Source organism: Protomyctophum parallelum (genome assembly GCF_964188405.1).
Source record: "Protomyctophum parallelum genome assembly, chromosome: 8".
Lineage (NCBI taxonomy): Eukaryota > Metazoa > Chordata > Actinopteri > Myctophiformes > Myctophidae > Protomyctophum > Protomyctophum parallelum.
In genome coordinates, this window is record NC_139703.1 from 9,322,246 (window position 1) to 9,339,659 (window position 17,414).

Below are 17,414 nucleotides of genomic sequence, written 5' to 3' on the forward strand. Positions count from 1 at the left end.
ACCCAGTGTCAATTATCTAATGTCTCTAATCTGGGCGCTACAATTCCCCTCTGCCAACCTGGGAGGGCAGTGGACTGACCTCATGCTTCCTTCTATGCATGAGGAGTCCAAGCTGATGGGGGAGTTTCCCCGGCCGGCCGGACATAGCGCGTGGAAGGAACATGTTATTCCGACCAGTTCCTTTCCCCTCCATCAGGCGCCCCGCCTGGCCAGGGGGGTGAGGGTACACCCGGGGACAGAGAACTTGCAAACTCCACACAGAAAGGCCCTTTCGCCAACCCCGACTCGGGTATGGGCACTGATGACACGGAGGAGAGAACACGCCGCCAGCGCCCACAGGCCACAGCGTCCCCATAGCGGGAATCGAACCCAGGACCTTCTAGCTGTGAGGCGACAGGCAGCACTACTGACTGTGCACAATGCCCCCAACACAATACATTTCTTATGATAGAAATGTGTTTCTAGAATGTTACAGTTTAAATGTCATGATATTTAATCAATCACACCATTGCAATTACTATGTATTATTCATTGGTTAACTGAGGGGGAGGGAATAATGGGTTAATGATTTATGCTTCATATGATTAGTCTACACTTAATGGAATGGCTATGATCAGTATTACGGTAAGTCATATTACAATATTAGATTAGTGGCTCAAATGCTGAATAGATAATGGGCCTTAACAAGGATGAACACCACACTGGATCACTCAATAACGCCAGCTACACCAGCCTCAGTGGCCATGCACGGTAGCCTGCCGTACCTTTGATCGTGGCGCCATCTGCTGACAGAAAGTAGCTATCGCACCATTTACAATTGGATGTGAAAACTGACCCGTTGATTAACGTGCATTGTCCACTTCAAATAATAATAATAATAATTACACCCGTGTGAAGTGAGGGGCGCTAATATATAAATAAATATATAATAATAATAAAACAAACACAAACATTAAGGTTGCCCAGACGGTTGAGCTAAAGTAAACGTCCAGGCCGAATGTATTTTTTAATGAATTATGAAAATTCTTAATGCAATACTCTTTGATTGATTGATTGAAATATTTATTAACAGTTTGTAGAATGTACAGTACATTTTAAGCACAAACTCAATACAAAGACTGTTAACTGTGAGTGGACGACCCAATTAAGCATTGCACTTGTTTACAACAGGGTCCACATTGTTCAATTCATCACTCTGCACACGCCGCGAGCCTATAGTGTCTCGCGTTACCAGACTATTCCACAGTCTCCGAATGATGTTGTAAGGCAGTAAAGCAGTCTGGTATTAACGCGAGACTATATGTGTCTACCGTTTTATTGTGAAGGGCCGGAAGCGGAAGCAGTATTAGTGTTTCCGTGTGGGTTTTTTTTGTCGGCAGGCAGGAGGTGTTTTTATTTATTTACACGTTTATTAGTTTCACTTCAGAGAAAAGAAAACACACTGAGAGACGCTTCTTTCTGCCTGGTTCTGTACCGCGGACCGGACCACCTGGTTCTGGAGGACTAAAGGCTGTCGATAGACCGCGGCTTGGGTCGTTACGTGTCGCTATACCCCGGTGTTTATCTGTTGTAATATCGGTACCGTACCGTGGTCTGTTGTTATTGTAATATCGGTACCGTATACCGTGGTGTGTTGTTATTGTAATATCGGTACCGTACCGTGGTGTGTTGTTATTGTAATATCGGTACCGTACGGACCGTGGTACCGACATGGCGGGTCTGGAGGTTCTGTACCATCTGGTCCAGTCCGGTATCAGCTGCCCTCAGGACGCTGTGGTGGTTCTGACCCACTGGGAGATGATCAAACACGGCCTGAGGTGTCTGGGCTCCGGAGACCAGGTAATAAATAATAACCATAATATGTTTACATAATATCATATTAATAATTCATATAATGTGGTGGTTCTGAGTTCTGACTCACTGGGAGATGATCTGGGTGCAATTTAAAAATGTCTGGGTTCTGGAGAGCAGATATTGGGTAATAATAATCATTCATAATTATGTAGGCCTTAATGTATACATTAATAATTCATATGTGGTGGTTCTGACTCACTGGGAGATTACATCATGGGTGCAAATATCTGGGTTCTGGAGACTCGTAGGTATTTGTGCGTCTCTAAACCAAATGGTATGATGGATTGAACATGGAGGACCCTGTTGTAAACAAGTGTGTCGTCCACAGTTAACAGTTGTGCTTGAAATGCACTGTAGTTCTGCATACTGTTGATAAATACTTCAAATCAATCAATCAATCAAATTGGGTCAATAATAAACATCCATAGTTCATATGTAGGCCTAATATATAAAACCATATATAATTCATATATGTGGTGGATCTGACTCACTGGGAGATGATGAAACATGGCCTCAGGTAATAATAATAATCATGTATACATTAATATTTATAATAATATAATGTGTCTGGGATCTGGAGACCTGCACGTAATAAACTTTCATATTCTCAATTCATTGAAGTATTTAAAACCTTGTTTTGTTTTAATCTTGATGATTATGGCGTACAAGTCATGAAAATCAACAAATTTTAATATTTTACGAGACCACTTTTTTAAACGAGAAATATCGACCATCTGAAAAGTATATATAATGTATGCAGTTAATACTTGGTCTGGGCTATACTTTAAAACTTTTAATTATTTAATCAATAATAATAATAATAATCAATGTGGCATGGAGGTGATCAGCCTGTGGCACTGTTGAGGTGTTATGAAAGCCCAGGTTTGCTATGATAACAGCCCTAAATTAATTTGTATTGTTCAGTCTCATGTCTCACACCTTCCTCTTGACAATACAACCTAGATTCTGTATGGGGTTCAGGTCAGGCCAGTTAAGTACATTAATACCATGGTCAGTACACCAGTTACTAGTAGTTTTAACACAGTAATAACATGGTCAGTACACCAGTTACTAGTAGTTTTAACACAGTAATACCATGGTCAGTACACCAGTTACTAGTAGTTTTAACACAGTAATACCATGGTCAGTACACCAGTTACTAGTAGTTTTAACACAGTAATACCATGGTCAGTACACCAGTTACTAGTAGTTTTAAGACAGTAATACCATGGTCAGTACACCAGTTACTATTAGTTTTAACACAGTAATACCACGGTCAGTACACCAGTTACTAGTAGCTTTAACACAGTAATACCACGGTCAGTACACCAGTTACTAGTAGTTTTAACACAGTAATACCACGGTCAGTACACCAGTTACTAGTAGTTTTAACACAGTAATACCACGGTCAGTACACCAGTTACTAGTAGTTTTAACACAGTAATACCACGGTCAGTACACCAGTTACTAGTAGTTTTAACACAGTAATACCACGGTCAGTACACCAGTTACTAGTAGTTTTAACACAGTAATACCATGGTCAGTACACCAGTTACTAGTAGTTTTAACACAGTAATACCATGGTCAGTACACCAGTTACTAGTAGTTTTAACACAGTAATACCATGGTCAATACACCAGTTACTAGTAGTTTTAACACAGTAATACCATGGTCAGTACACCAGTTACTAGTAGTTTTAACACAGTAATACCATGGTCAGTGCACCAGTTACTAGTAGTTTTAACACAGTAATACCACGGTCGGTACACCAGTTACTAGTCGTTTTAACACAGTAATACCATGGTCGGTACACCGGTTACTAGTAGTTTTAACACAGTAATACCACGGTCGGTACACCAGTTACTAGTAGTTTTAACACAGTAATACCATGGTCGGTACACCGGTTACTAGTAGTTTTAACACAGTAATACCATGGTCAGTACACCAGTTACTAGTAGTTTTAACACAGTAATACCATGGTCAGTACACCAGTTACTAGTAGTTTTAACACAGTAATACCATGGTCAGTACACCAGTTACTAGTAGTTTTAACTCAGTAATACCATGGTCAGTACACCAGTTACTAGTAGTTTTAACACAGTAATACCATGGTCAGTACACCAGTTACTAGTAGTTTTAACACAGTAATACCATGGTCAGTACACCAGTTACTAGTAGTTTTAACACAGTAATACCATGGTCAGTACACCGGTTACTAGTAGTTTTAACACAGTAATACCGTGGTCAGTTACTAGTAGTTTTAACACAGTAATACCGTGGTCAGTACACCAGTTACTAGTAGTTTTAACTCGGTAATACCATGGTCAGTACACCAGTTACTAGTAGTTTTAACACAGTAATACCATGGTCAGTACACTGGTTACTAGTAGTTTTAACACAGTAATACCATGGTCAGTGCACCAGTTACTAGTAGTTTTAACACAGTAATACCACGGTCGGTACACCAGTTACTAGTAGTTTTAACACAGTAATACCATGGTCGGTACACCGGTTACTAGTAGTTTTAACACAGTAATACCATGGTCAGTACACCAGTTACTAGTAGTTTTAACACAGTAATACCATGGTCAGTACACCAGTTACTAGTAGTTTTAACTCAGTAATACCATGGTCAGTACACCAGTTACTAGTAGTTTTAACACAGTAATACCATGGTCAGTACACCAGTTACTAGTAGTTTTAACACAGTAATACCATGGTCAGTACACCAGTTACTAGTAGTTTTAACACAGTAATACCATGGTCAGTACACCGGTTACTAGTAGTTTTAACACAGTAATACCGTGGTCAGTTACTAGTAGTTTTAACACAGTAATACCGTGGTCAGTACACCAGTTACGAGTAGTTTTAACACAGTAATACCATGGTCAGTACACCAGTTACTAGTAGTTTTAACTCAGTAATTAATACCATGGTCAGTACACCAGTTACTAGTAGTTTTAACACAGTAATACCATGGTCAGTACACCGGTTACTAGTAGTTTTAAAACAGTAATACCATGGTCAGTACACCAGTTACTAGTAGTTTTAACACAGTAATACCATGGTCAGTACACCAGTCACTAGTAGTTTTAACACAGTAATACCATGGTCAGTACACCAGTCACTAGTAGTTTTAACACAGTAATACCATGGTCAGTACACCAGTTACTAGTAGTTTTAACACAGTAATACCATGGTCAGTACACCAGTTACTAGTAGTTTTAACACAGTAATACCATGGTCAGTACACCAGTTACTAGTAGTTTTAACACAGTAATACCATGGTCAGTACACCAGTTACTAGTAGTTTTAACACAGTAATACCATGGTCAGTACACCGGTTACTAGTAGTTTTAACACAGTAATACCATGGTCAGTACACCAGTTACTAGTAGTTTTAACACAGTAATACCATGGTCAGTACACCGGTTACTAGTAGTTTTAACACAGTAATACCATGGTCAGTTACTAGTAGTTTTAAGCATCGACATAAAGCGCTCTCTCTCTCTCTCTCTCTCTCTCTCTCTCTCTCTCTCTCTCTCTCCCCCCATCAGTCGAGCAGTGATGACAGGAAGTCAGAGTTACTTCCTGCAGGCTGGAACGACAACAAGGAAGTGTACACGCTGCGTTACCGCGGTGACGATGGGAGCCACGCCCACGTGCTCAAAGCCATCGTCGTTGACTCCTCCCTCCTCTTCAACCTGATGGTCGGTGTTCATTAATTATCCACTTTTAATTGAACGGCTTGGATTAATTTACTAGTTTAATTAACCGCCTCAGTGTTTGTACTGGTTCATGTGCGAGTAAATACAACTTGTGCCACACCTGTGCGTGCCTGTGTGCTTTTTATGTGATGTATTCCCATGCTTTTTTGTTCTTGCTTAATGTAAATCGCTCTGGATTAAGAGCGTCTGCTAAATGCCTAGATTTTAAATTGTGCGTGCGCGTGCGCCTGTGTGTGCATGCGTGCGTGTACCTGTGTGTGCGTGCGTGTGTGTGTGTGTGTGTATGTGTGTATGTGTGTGTGTGTGTGTGCATGCGTGCGTGTGTGTGTGTGTGTGTGTGTGCTTTCAGAACACGACCACACAGCAGGTGTCAGAGTTAACGGTGGTCATCGCTGATCACATCAATGAAGACCAGCTGCACTCATTTGACAGGTATAGGTTGTCACGATTCATACTCCTATTTTAAAGCAGAATAAAAGTCGGTTCGGCGCTGTAGAGCCTACAATGTGACGTCATTTGAGGTTCGGGGGGGGGGGGGGGGCGGGTACCGTCCTAAAGTCGGCTCTTCGGTGCTACTGAAAATATCTGATGAGCCGAAATCATTTCGGCTCTACAGCGCCGAAACAGCGGTAAAATAGGAGTATGAATCGGCCCTAAGGACCAGGCTACACCTACTATCTGGGCGATGGATCTTTTTGCAAAATGTAAAGAAATATTTGTGAGTTTCAGCCACACGCAAAAGGCGTTTTATGTTCCCCAATTCTGATTTTTAGAGGTTGACATAAGCCAAACCACGCATTTCAATAAGCATACCACAATGTGTAGAGTTGCAATTGATGAAGGATTTGATTTTGTTTCCCCCAGGGTCTATAAGGACTCTCAGGCTCTCTCGGAGCAGGTGAGGAGACATCTGGTGTCTCCAGAGGAACGAGGAGGAGGAGGACGGAAGAAGGACAAGAAGACCAAGACGGAGCAGGAAGAGCAGCGAGATGACCACGACCCTCTACGCATCCCTACGAGACACCCGCGTGCTGGAACACACCCACACTGGTGAGTCCAAACATCCCCACGCTCCGGAACACACCCACACTGGTGAGTCTCCACATCCCCACGCTCTGGAACACACCCACACTGGTGAGTCTCCACATCCCCACACTCTGGAACACACCCACACTGGTGATTCTCCACATCCCCACGCTACGGAACACACCCACACTGGTGAGTCTAAACATCCCCACGCTCTGGAACACACCCACACTGGTGAGTCTCCACATCCCCACGCTCAGGAACACACCCACACTGGTGAGTCTCCACATCCCCACGCTCAGGAACACACCCGCACTGGTGAGTCTCCACATCCCCATGCTCAGGAACACACCCACACTGGTGAGTCTCCACATCCCCATGCTCCGGAACACACCCACACTGGTGAGTTGTACCCTCTACGCCAGAGCCATTGAAATGCAACAGAGTTATGACAACTCCGGTCACTTCATGGGGCTTCAGTCCAATAGAGGCTCTCCTACATAGACTTCTATTGGCTTCAGTCCAATGGAGGCTCTCCTACATAGACTTCTATTGGCTTCAGTCCAATGGAGGCTCTCCTACATAATACTTCTATTGGCTTCAGTCCAATGGAGGCTCTCCTACATAGACTTCTATTGGCTTCAGTCCAACGGAGGCTCTCCTACATAGACTTCTATTGGCTTCAGTCCAATGGAGGCTCTCCTACATAGACTTCTATTGGCTTCAGTCCAATGGAGGCTCTCCTACATAGACTTCTATTGGCTTCAGTCCAATGGAGGCTCTTCTACATAGACTTCTATTGGCTTCAGTCCAATAAAATTTATATCCCTTCTCTGTCTCCAACTGTGTTTAGCTTAATTTCATTTATTTGCTGCGGATTGCGGATGGCGGAGTAGAATGTGGTTCTTTGAGGCGCATTACGATTCGAATGATGCTTCACACCTGCCAAACGAAGCGCACTGTCCGACAATGTGCAGCAGGATTCGTTTTGATCGCAGTAAAGCTTTCTGGTGTGAAGGCGACCTTAGATCGTCTTTTAGTAATAGTACAACACAAACATTACAGAGACTTTAAAACAGTCGCACACAATGCAAAAATAATTGTCTGTAGACATTTTTAAATCTCAACTCAAGACTCCCCTCTTCACCCTTGCTTTTAGTTGAGTTTTATTTTTTCACTTTGAGCTGCATTTATGTATGAAAAGTGCTATACAAATAAAGTTTATTATTATTATTATTATTATATAATAGAAGTGTATATTTGTGAGTCTCTAAATGTTATGATGAATTGAACAAGGTGGAGCCTCTTGTAAACAAGTGTAACGCTTTATGGTGTCGTCCACTCACAGTTAACAGTCTTTGTGTTGAGTTTGTGCTTGAAATGTACTGTAATTCTGTAAAACTGTTAATAAATACTAATCAGACGTTTGACCTCCACAATGACTTTGACACTGTGTGTGTTTGTGTGTGTGTGTGTGTGTGTGTGTGTGTGTGTGTCTCAGGTCAGATCCCATGGTTCCTCCATTCGCAGCAGGAGGTGCAGACCTGGACCCGTTAGGGTGAGTCTCCTCCCACCTCTCTCTCCTCTACTCCACCCATTAGGGTGAGTCTCCTCCCACCTCTCTCTCTCTACTCCACCCATTAGGGTGAGTCTCCTCCCACCTCTCTCCTCTACTCCACCCCTTAGGGTGAGTCTCCTCTCACCTCTCTCTCCTCTACTCCACCCATTAGGGTGAAGGCTCATACATAGTCTGGATTTACGGTGGTGAGGTGACCACCGAACTACAACATGACGTCACTGAGCCGCGGTGAAGAGCAAACCACCGCCACCGGTCCAGCCCTTCTCTCTGTTTTTACTCACCCCGCTCAATCTTTTCAGCCATTATAGGAAGCCGCTCAATTTGGAGGAGGCGTTGTTTCCTTTATCCATGATTTATGTCTGCTGTCCTGTGTCCGACATGTCAGCTGTACTGTATGTAACGATGCTGTCCTGTGTCCGACATGTCAGCTGTACTGTATGTAACGATGCTGCCCTGTGTCCGATATGTCAGCTGTACTGTATGTAACGATGCTGTCCTGTGTCCGACATGTCAGCTGTACTGTCTGTATGTAACGATTCTGTCCTGTGTCTGACATGTCAGCTGTACTGTATGTAACGATGCTGTCCTGTGTCCGACATGTCAGCTGTACTGTATGTAACGATGCTTTGCCGTCCATGCACGTTGTAACTGGCTCCTCTCCCACTGTCAAACTGCACTGGCAGTACAGTAACAAGGTATTCCTGTACTTCTCATTATGTGGACATAAATAAACATTTCAAATGTGTGTGTGTGCGTGTGTGTGTGTGCGCGTGTGCGTGTGCGTGTGTGTGTGTGTGTGTAGGATGCGCGGGGGAGGGGGGATGATCGTGGACCCTCTGCGTTCAGGGTACTACCCGCGCGCGCCCAGCGGCATCCCGGACATCCTGCCTCCAGGAGCCGTGCCCCCGGGGGCCCGCTTCGACCCGTTTGGGCCCGTGGGACGACACCGACCAGGGTACGCACACACACCATACACACACACACACCATACACACACACACACACCATACACACATTCAGTGTTTGTTTTTTGGCAGCAAATTTCTATTTTTAGTTCAGCCATAGTCCCTGTAATGAAACTTTTAGTCCTATTTTAGTCACCTGGAATGTCTTAGTGTTAGTCTATTTTTTTTTTAGTCAACTAAATGTCATAGGATTTTAGTCGACTAAATCAACTGCAGATTTGAAAATGTGTTTTGTCCCTGTAGGACTCAGAGCAGCGTATAACAATTTACAATTTAGGCATTTAGCAGACGCTCTTAATCCAGAGCGACTTACATTAAGCAAGAACAAAAAAGCATGGGAATTCATCACATAAAAACATTTATCATGAAACATGCGTAAGCTAAGAACGTAACAGTAGAATATCTATATAATGAAACTATACATATATACTACTATGCTATACATATGTACTATGACGTGCTATGACTACATACAATGCAATTATAGTGCTGTCTACATAACATGCTATAAGTCTGTATCAAATGCTATCTAAGGCCTCTTTTAGACGGCGACGATCTCCATATAACACGTCAAAGTCCCGTTGCGTTCTCATTTTTTCTTACCCTTTACACGAGAACGCACACGTTATGATATGATGTGCTATTATGCTATACTGTCGCTAGGTGGCGATAACGGGCTGCCAAATAGACAGGTCACCCACGTACAAGAAGAAGAAGCCCTTCAAAGTGGCGCAACACTGCTCTGGGCGCGCCACGGGATGGTATATATTTTATAATACATTAGGCTACATAAACGCTGCTGCCGCGGCTGCCGTCTATCACAAGGCTTTTTATTTACATCATGGTTTTACATTCAACATCGCTGATGAGCATCACTTTGTAGGCGAGGAGGGAGGCTTGTTCAGGAACTCCATTATATCATAATGATATAGCTCTGCATCAATGTAATAAACATATGCGCTGTGATCCAACGTGAGCCATGATGTCATAGGTTTTGGGGATTCACCGTTTTGCCTGTTTATATGGAGACCAGAGGGAACGGCGTTCTCAAAGATTTCCACTCTGGGAGGTGGTTTCACTTCGTTGCGTTTTCACCTCCTGAGAACACGGTTCTCGTCTAAATGACAGCAGCAAACGATACTTTATTTTGACGTTTTATATGAACACCATCCTCGTGTAAATAGCACCTAAGTCTACAGAAATGCTATCTAAGGGGGTGGGGTAAGTGCTATGGGCCATGATGGAGTCTGAAAGGGTGGGTTTTCAGACTACGGCGGAAGATTGGGAGTGATGCTGCAGTTCTGACTGCAATGGGAAGTGCATTCCACACTTTTGGAGCCAGAAGGGAGAAGAGTTTGGGACGTGTGGAGCGTTGTCCCGGCGTTTTGATTATAAAACACTATATCTGTTCAGGAAGGTCCGCTCTCTCTTTTTCAACGACTCCCTGATTACAGTAATCAACCAGCCTGCACTGACATCAGCGTTGTTCTTGGCAGCACATTTCTATTTTAGTTTTAGTCATAGTCTCTTGAATAGTTTTCACTTAGTTTTGGTCACATTTTAGTCACCTGGAATGTGTTGGTGTTAGTCTAGTTTTAGTCGACTAAATGTCATGAGATTTTAGTCGACTAAATCTACAGTTGATTTAGTCGACTAAAATGTATTTTGGTGGGCACTGATGCCGTCGTAAGGACTGTTTTTACACTTGCTGAAAATAGCCGATCTACAAGCTCACAACGCGTCGCGCGTAGCTTGTAGATCGGCTATTTTCAGCATGCAACCAAGTGTAAAATGACTCATACTGGATCTCTTGTCCACTAGTCCCTTCCTAACATTTTAGTCTAGTTTTTATTTGTTGACGAAATTGTCAGTATATTTAGTCTTAGTTTTAGTCACCATAGCTTAGTTTTCATTTAGTTTCCATTTAGTTTTCTTCAGTGGAAAAAGGTAGTCGACAAACATTTTTCGTCTTAGTTTTAGTCGACGAAAACAACACTGACTGACATGCATAAGATCTGGTCATCCCAGCTTAGTAAGATGTTCAAAGTACAAATATTTAGGACGGCCGTCGAGCTGATTCTACTCTATGGCTCCGAGACATGGACACTTTCAAAGAAACGGTTGGATGGCACTTACACACGCGCCTTCTAATGAGAGCGCAAAATCTGTCTTGGAAGAGCCACCCATCGACTGATCTAATATACGGCAACGTTCCCTGTGTTTCTTCACTAGTCCACCCATCGACTGATCTAATATACAATTTAATACAGCAACCTTCCCCGTGTTTCTTGCTGTGAGTCCTGCCTCAAAGCAGACCAGACGTAGAAAACTGTCATTCCCTGATGGTATGGCATGGCATGGCTCCCCCATATCTTGCAAGTATGATTGAACCCTACAAACCCTCCCGCGCACTCAGATCAGCCAACGCAGGGAAGCTGGAAGTACCCTCACTAAAAATGCCGGGACAACAACGCTCCACACGTCCCAATTTCCCAAACGCTTCTCCCTTCTGGCTCCAAAACTATGGAATGCACTTCCCATTGCAGTCAGAACTGCAGCATCACTCCCAATCTTCCGCAGTAGTCTGAAAACCCACCTTTTCAGACTCCATCATGGCCCATAGCACTTAAGGCTCATACATAGTCTGGATTTTCGGTGGTTAGGTGACCACCGAACTACAACATGACGTCACTGAGCCGGTGAGCCGCGGTGAAGAGCAAACCACCGCCACCGCTCCAGCCCTTCTCTCTGTTTTTACTCACCACCGCTCAACGTTATTTCAGCTCCGGTGGTGGTCACCTCACCACCGAAAATCCGGACTATGAATAGGCCTTTACCCTACCCCCTTAGATAGCATTTCTGTAGACTTAGATAGCATTTGATACAGACTCATAGGCCTAGATTTTGAAGATGCGTTTTACAATGGGGTAATACATAAATTGCCCTCGCTCTGCGCACATTCGTATTATGAAAGGCATATCGGCCCGTGTTGAACGCACACACATATGGCATACGGCGTTCCTGAATATTTTAGCATTGTGGGAGTGTCCATATGTTAATTATTTTCGCTTTGCGCAATTTGCTATTAGCCCTTGACCTAAAAACACTCAGCGCATAACGATTAGACGTGGGTCTGACCACCTCATAAACGCAAAAAGCACTGTTTGATTGTACACTTGAGCGGCTCTGGGAGGCTGCTAGAGTGTTGCCATGTCTGTTTATTATAAGCGGCTTTTGGGCTTTTCTCCTAATGTTGTTTAAACCAGTGATCCTCACACAGCACATTCCCATGTCAAGGATCCCCAGATGAATGCATTTGCCCAACTAAGGACGGCTAATCCAAAAATTAAATTAAAAATTTCCAAGATTACTTTTGAAAATAGCAGATCTATACCAGCTCACAATGCATCACATTCATTCATTAAAACTATGAACTCTGACTGCAGGGGGATATATAATGATCATTATAACAATGTGCAAGAAAATATTTAAAAAGAAGGAAGAACTTTATATTTGTGGACAATCAAAATGATTTTTTTATTTTAATGTGGTGTCATTAAAAAAAAACTATCTAGAAAATAAAAACATGGCACTTCATTTAAAATAGGTTACAGACCCCTGTTATATGCGCTTCTTTTGGGATTATTTTTATAGACCTATTTAGTTGTTTCTATGTGACATGGCAACAGAGCTCTCTGCTGCGGCAAAGAGAGAGGCTTTCTTTGGTAAAATGTTGAGATTAGAGACGGCCATAATTCTTACATTTCTCAACCTTTAAAAAAAACAAAACATCTCCATAATCCTTGGGAAGTTTGCTTTCATACGCTGTATCACACCCGATTCAAGTCTTCTTCAATAAAATGCTACGAGCGAACTCAGCGAAGACCATACCATCGGGGCCACAGCATTACGCAGCACGCATTCAACTCATTCCTTCGTCGTGACTTGAATGAAATAAAATATAATAAACGTTATTTTACTGGTGTTTTTCAATAGAAACAAATAAAGAGCGTGTGTAGGCTACTGTGTGCAAGTGCAACAGTGCATATACATGCATGCACTAGGCTATATTTCTTCCGTGTCGGGATGGTGATTGAGCTCTTCAAGTTCACAGCCCGTTTGTCTTTCATAAAAAAACGTTGATATTAGCCTATAAACACTCATGGTTCTCTCATTTCTCAACCGTTTTATTAAATGTAAAAATCTCCATATTCCTTAGGAATCTTGCTTTCATTCGCTGTATGGTACATGGTTCTATCGTTATCGAATTAAACAATATCAAACGAACTTGCATGTTCGGGGGTTAGACGATTCTGGGAACATTACGCATGGATTGCCAATTTGCCAATATGCTGCTATCTACTCGCAGTTCCATTCCGATCTGAAAGGTATAGGTGGGTCTGTTCTTTTGAGGCATAAAGGTGATAGCATGCAGTGCAATAGGAATAATTAACCCAAATGTGACAAAGTCATGTCATGTCTTCTATGGTGCCAGCCTGAAGAAATGTAATACCACGATCCCCAAAGGGCGCATTCCGTATGTGACATCAGCTGACTGGTAAAGAGAATAGTACGGACATGTTGATTGGGTACGTCTCAAACACTCCTTAAACACTCCCATGACTAATTCACGGCCGTTTTGCGCACTCCACAGGGTGTCGAAAGCGCTTCTTACCATGCCCATAATTGTTATATGACATTCCACACGCCCCCACCTCTTAAAACTGTAATATTATATGTAATATTGTTCCACTTGCATAATCGACCCCATAGCATGTTATGTAGACAGCACTATAATTGCATTGTATGTAGTCAAAGCACGTCATAGTACATATGTATAGCATAGTATAGTATAGTTTATATGTATAGTTTCATTATATAGATATTCCACTGTTACGTTCTTAGCTTACGCAAGTTTCATGATAAATGTTTTTATGTGATGTATTCCCATGCCTTTTTGTTCTTGCTTAATGTAAATCGCTCTGGATTAAGAGCGTCTGCTAAACGCCTAAATTGTAAATTGTCATCGCTAGGGACACATGCATCAGTAAAGCAGGAACCGGGGATGGCAATGAAGGACCGGGTAGTCTGGCGTGGCGTTGTGGAAACCATGATCTTGACGGTGGTCGAACAATGATGATGTATGTAATGTGTGTGTTATAATTGTCGTGTTGTGTCGTTTGACTGACAGGCCGGATCCAGACCACCTCCCGCCTCCCGGATATGACGACATGTACATGTAGAACTGACATCACTTCCTGTCATCCTGACTCCTGGCCAATAGGGAGGCTTGTCTTTTCTGCCACGCTCCCCGTCAAGCACATAGGGCCTATAGAATGCAAAGCTGAGTTTTTGTTTTTGATTTCAGATAAAAAAATAAATAGTTTTTGGGCTTATGAATTTACATGGATTGTTTTTCTTCTATATGTAGTCATTTAGTAATAATAATAATAATAATTCAACTTGGAACTGGGACGTTCTGGATTAATTGAATTGGTTCCCCACTGCATGGCAGTGAATGGAGCCGGCTGGACCAGCTCATAGCAAACATTATTTATGAACCATTGATACCTTTGTCATATAATCAGTTCAGGAATATAAAAGAAGACATCATTATCACAGGTTGTTTTCTAATCACTTGCTCTTCGATGTGCACAGAGTGCACAGTATATCATTTTATCTGAGGATCTAAACAGCAGCAGGTATATCGTTTCTGGCTCCGAAGTATCGCGATATTTGGCTGCCAGACAGGAAACGGTGGGAAGTCTCGCGATACTTGGTACATTCAGAAAGGTACTTGTGCTCTTTAGATACCATACCTCTATAAGAAATTACACAGTGTACACATCGAAAAGCAACACAGCAGACAATAATGTGTTACATGTCTTATGTTATTTTCCAGAAGTGATTACTTTACAAAAGATCTCAGTCATTCATAAATAGTGTTTGTTCATGAGCTGGTCACTGAGCTCTCATTGACTCCAGTGTTCATGAGCTGGTCACTGGGCTCTCATTGACTCCAGTGTTCATGAGCTGGTCACTGGGCTCTCATTGACTCCAGTGTTCATGAGCTGGTCACTGAGCTCTCATTGACTCCAGTGTTCATGAGCTGGTCACTGGGCTCTCATTGACTCCAGTGTTCATGAGCTGGTCACTGAGCTCTCATTGACTCCAGTGTTCATGAGCTGGTCACTGAGCTCTCATTGACTCCAGTGTTCATGAGCTGGTCACTGAGCTCTCATTGACTCCAGTGTTCATGAGCTGGTCACTGACCTCACTCCTCCCGTTCAACATTCCCAGCTGACAGGCTCATTAACCCATTCTGACCCGAGATCAGATTCTAAAAATGTCTTCTACATCCTGACAGTTTTACATTCTGACCTGAGATCAGATTCTAAAAATGTCTTCTACATCCTGACAGTTTTCATTCTGACCTGAGATCAGATTCTAAAAATGTCTTCTATGTCAGTCGCCCTTGGATCTTTCAAAAATAGCTAAAGCACGATATGATGCTAAGACCAAAATGGGTTCCCGCCTAAAATGGTATAAAGTTATAAATCAATATACCGGTAGTTCATTTTGTTTGTCGTATGTGTGGTTTTCATTTTGTATTGTCAAAATACACTGAGATTACCCTGAACTGAATTTGTCTTTGAAGATAAAGTTTTGCGACCATTTGAAGCTTAAAACTTGCAATTTGTTATATCAGATAATTTTGCTGAGGACCTCCTGGAACCTCTCCAGGGACCCCTGGGGGTCCCCGGACTGCTGAGGACGTCCTGGAGCCAGTCCAGGGACCCCTGGGCGTCCCCGGGCTCCACTTTGAGAAGCAATGCCCATACCGCATAAGGACAAAGGGTTAATAATCTGCCTGCTCATTTTGGGGCAACATTTAAAAATAAATAAGTAGATTATTAAATTATTATTATTAAAGTAGATTATTAAATTATTATTATTAAAGAAGTAGATTATTAAATGACAGACGAACCAAGACATGCAAGACCTGAGGACGATTCTACAAATGCTTTCAAAATTCTGACAGTTTTCTGAAAATCCTCATGTTTCTGTATCAGTCGTTCTCAAACATTTTCATGTCAAAGACCCCCAAAAATATATGTAATTGGCCGCCGACCCCCATCTGAAAATATGTTGTTCCAGGTACCCCCCCAACCCCCCCCCCCCCCCCCAAAAGGTTTGTGGGACATTTTCACAATTTTAGATCTACAAGTGCTCCAACTCCGTGGTACTCCAACGTTGAACCCCTGAATTGACCATGATCTAAATGTATTATAATAATCTGTTTATTATTTGGATGACCCTAATTAAGGATCATACAAAAAAACCTTGATCGATTTACTATTGCAATTTATTTTGGGTCAAATCTTAGGTTGTTGACGTCACTGGCCTATGAAGCGTTTCACTCAAGCTTTGAGCTATGGATGATTATCCGTGCAGGAATGAATGCAGTCCACTAGGGGGCACTGTCACACTGGATAAACAACACAGTGTGTAGAGGCATCTGTGCTCTGAAATAGAAAGCAGGATTTCTACACGTTGGCCTGATTGATTGATTGACAGACAGGTTGCATGGACAAGAGCAGGAAAGTAGGCTATAGTACAATGCAAGATCTGCTAAAAATAATTATTTTATTAATTGAGTAGCCTATGAAGGACCCCAATGGAAACAGGCCTTTTAGTGCTTTCTTGTGTTAACTTAATTAATACAATCCTCTTTGTTTGAACTGTACTTTACTGTACTTTTTTCTGCAAACTGTTAAAGTATTCAATCAATCCAAGAAAGCCTATTTGTCTTGTTTCCATTTGGGGCCTAATGCGGAAAACCACCAACTTGTGAAATTGAAAAGAAAAAAAAATTGTCCCATTAATATTTTAGATAGAATTATATAACGGTGTTGAAACAAAAAAAAACATCACACCCGTGTGAAGTGAGGGGTGCTCTTATCATCTTGATTATGTAAACATTGAGACAAAAGAAACATTTAATTCTATGTATTGTTAATTGCGTTTTTAATACAAACATTGTTACGGTGCGTGTCAAAGTAGAACCCAAATGCAGGCAACACAGGCAGAGTACTTTGCAAGAGTTTTAATGAAGACCAAACTGAAGCAGGCAGGACAAAAATCATAAATCCATCCAGGCAGGTCAAAAGGTAAACAAGGAGTAACATGTATCAAAGTCCAAAAACAACGCAGGGAATCAAACCTGAGGAACACTCGGGAAAGAAGTACTGAAATGCAGTA

At 42.2% G+C, this 17,414-nt stretch overlaps 1 protein-coding gene across 2 annotated transcripts; it reads left to right on the top strand.

The window, feature by feature from the left end:
* Positions 1-1,377: 1,377 nt before the first annotated feature.
* Positions 1,378-14,556, top strand: psmf1 (proteasome inhibitor subunit 1). 2 transcript variants are annotated; one of them, XM_083770662.1, is made up of 8 exons: positions 1,378-1,665; positions 1,708-1,839; positions 5,412-5,564; positions 5,932-6,014; positions 6,447-6,632; positions 8,110-8,166; positions 8,990-9,142; positions 14,344-14,556. In XM_083770662.1, the coding sequence occupies exons 2-8, from the start codon at positions 1,711-1,713 to the stop codon at positions 14,393-14,395; spliced, it is 813 nt and encodes a 270-aa protein (XP_083626788.1). In that variant the 5' UTR covers positions 1,378-1,665; positions 1,708-1,710; the 3' UTR covers positions 14,396-14,556. The 2 variants fall into 2 exon arrangements, with proteins under 2 accessions (XP_083626788.1, XP_083626787.1); XM_083770661.1 differs by having other exon boundaries at positions 1,379-1,839.
* The last annotated feature ends 2,858 nt before the right edge of the window (positions 14,557-17,414 follow it).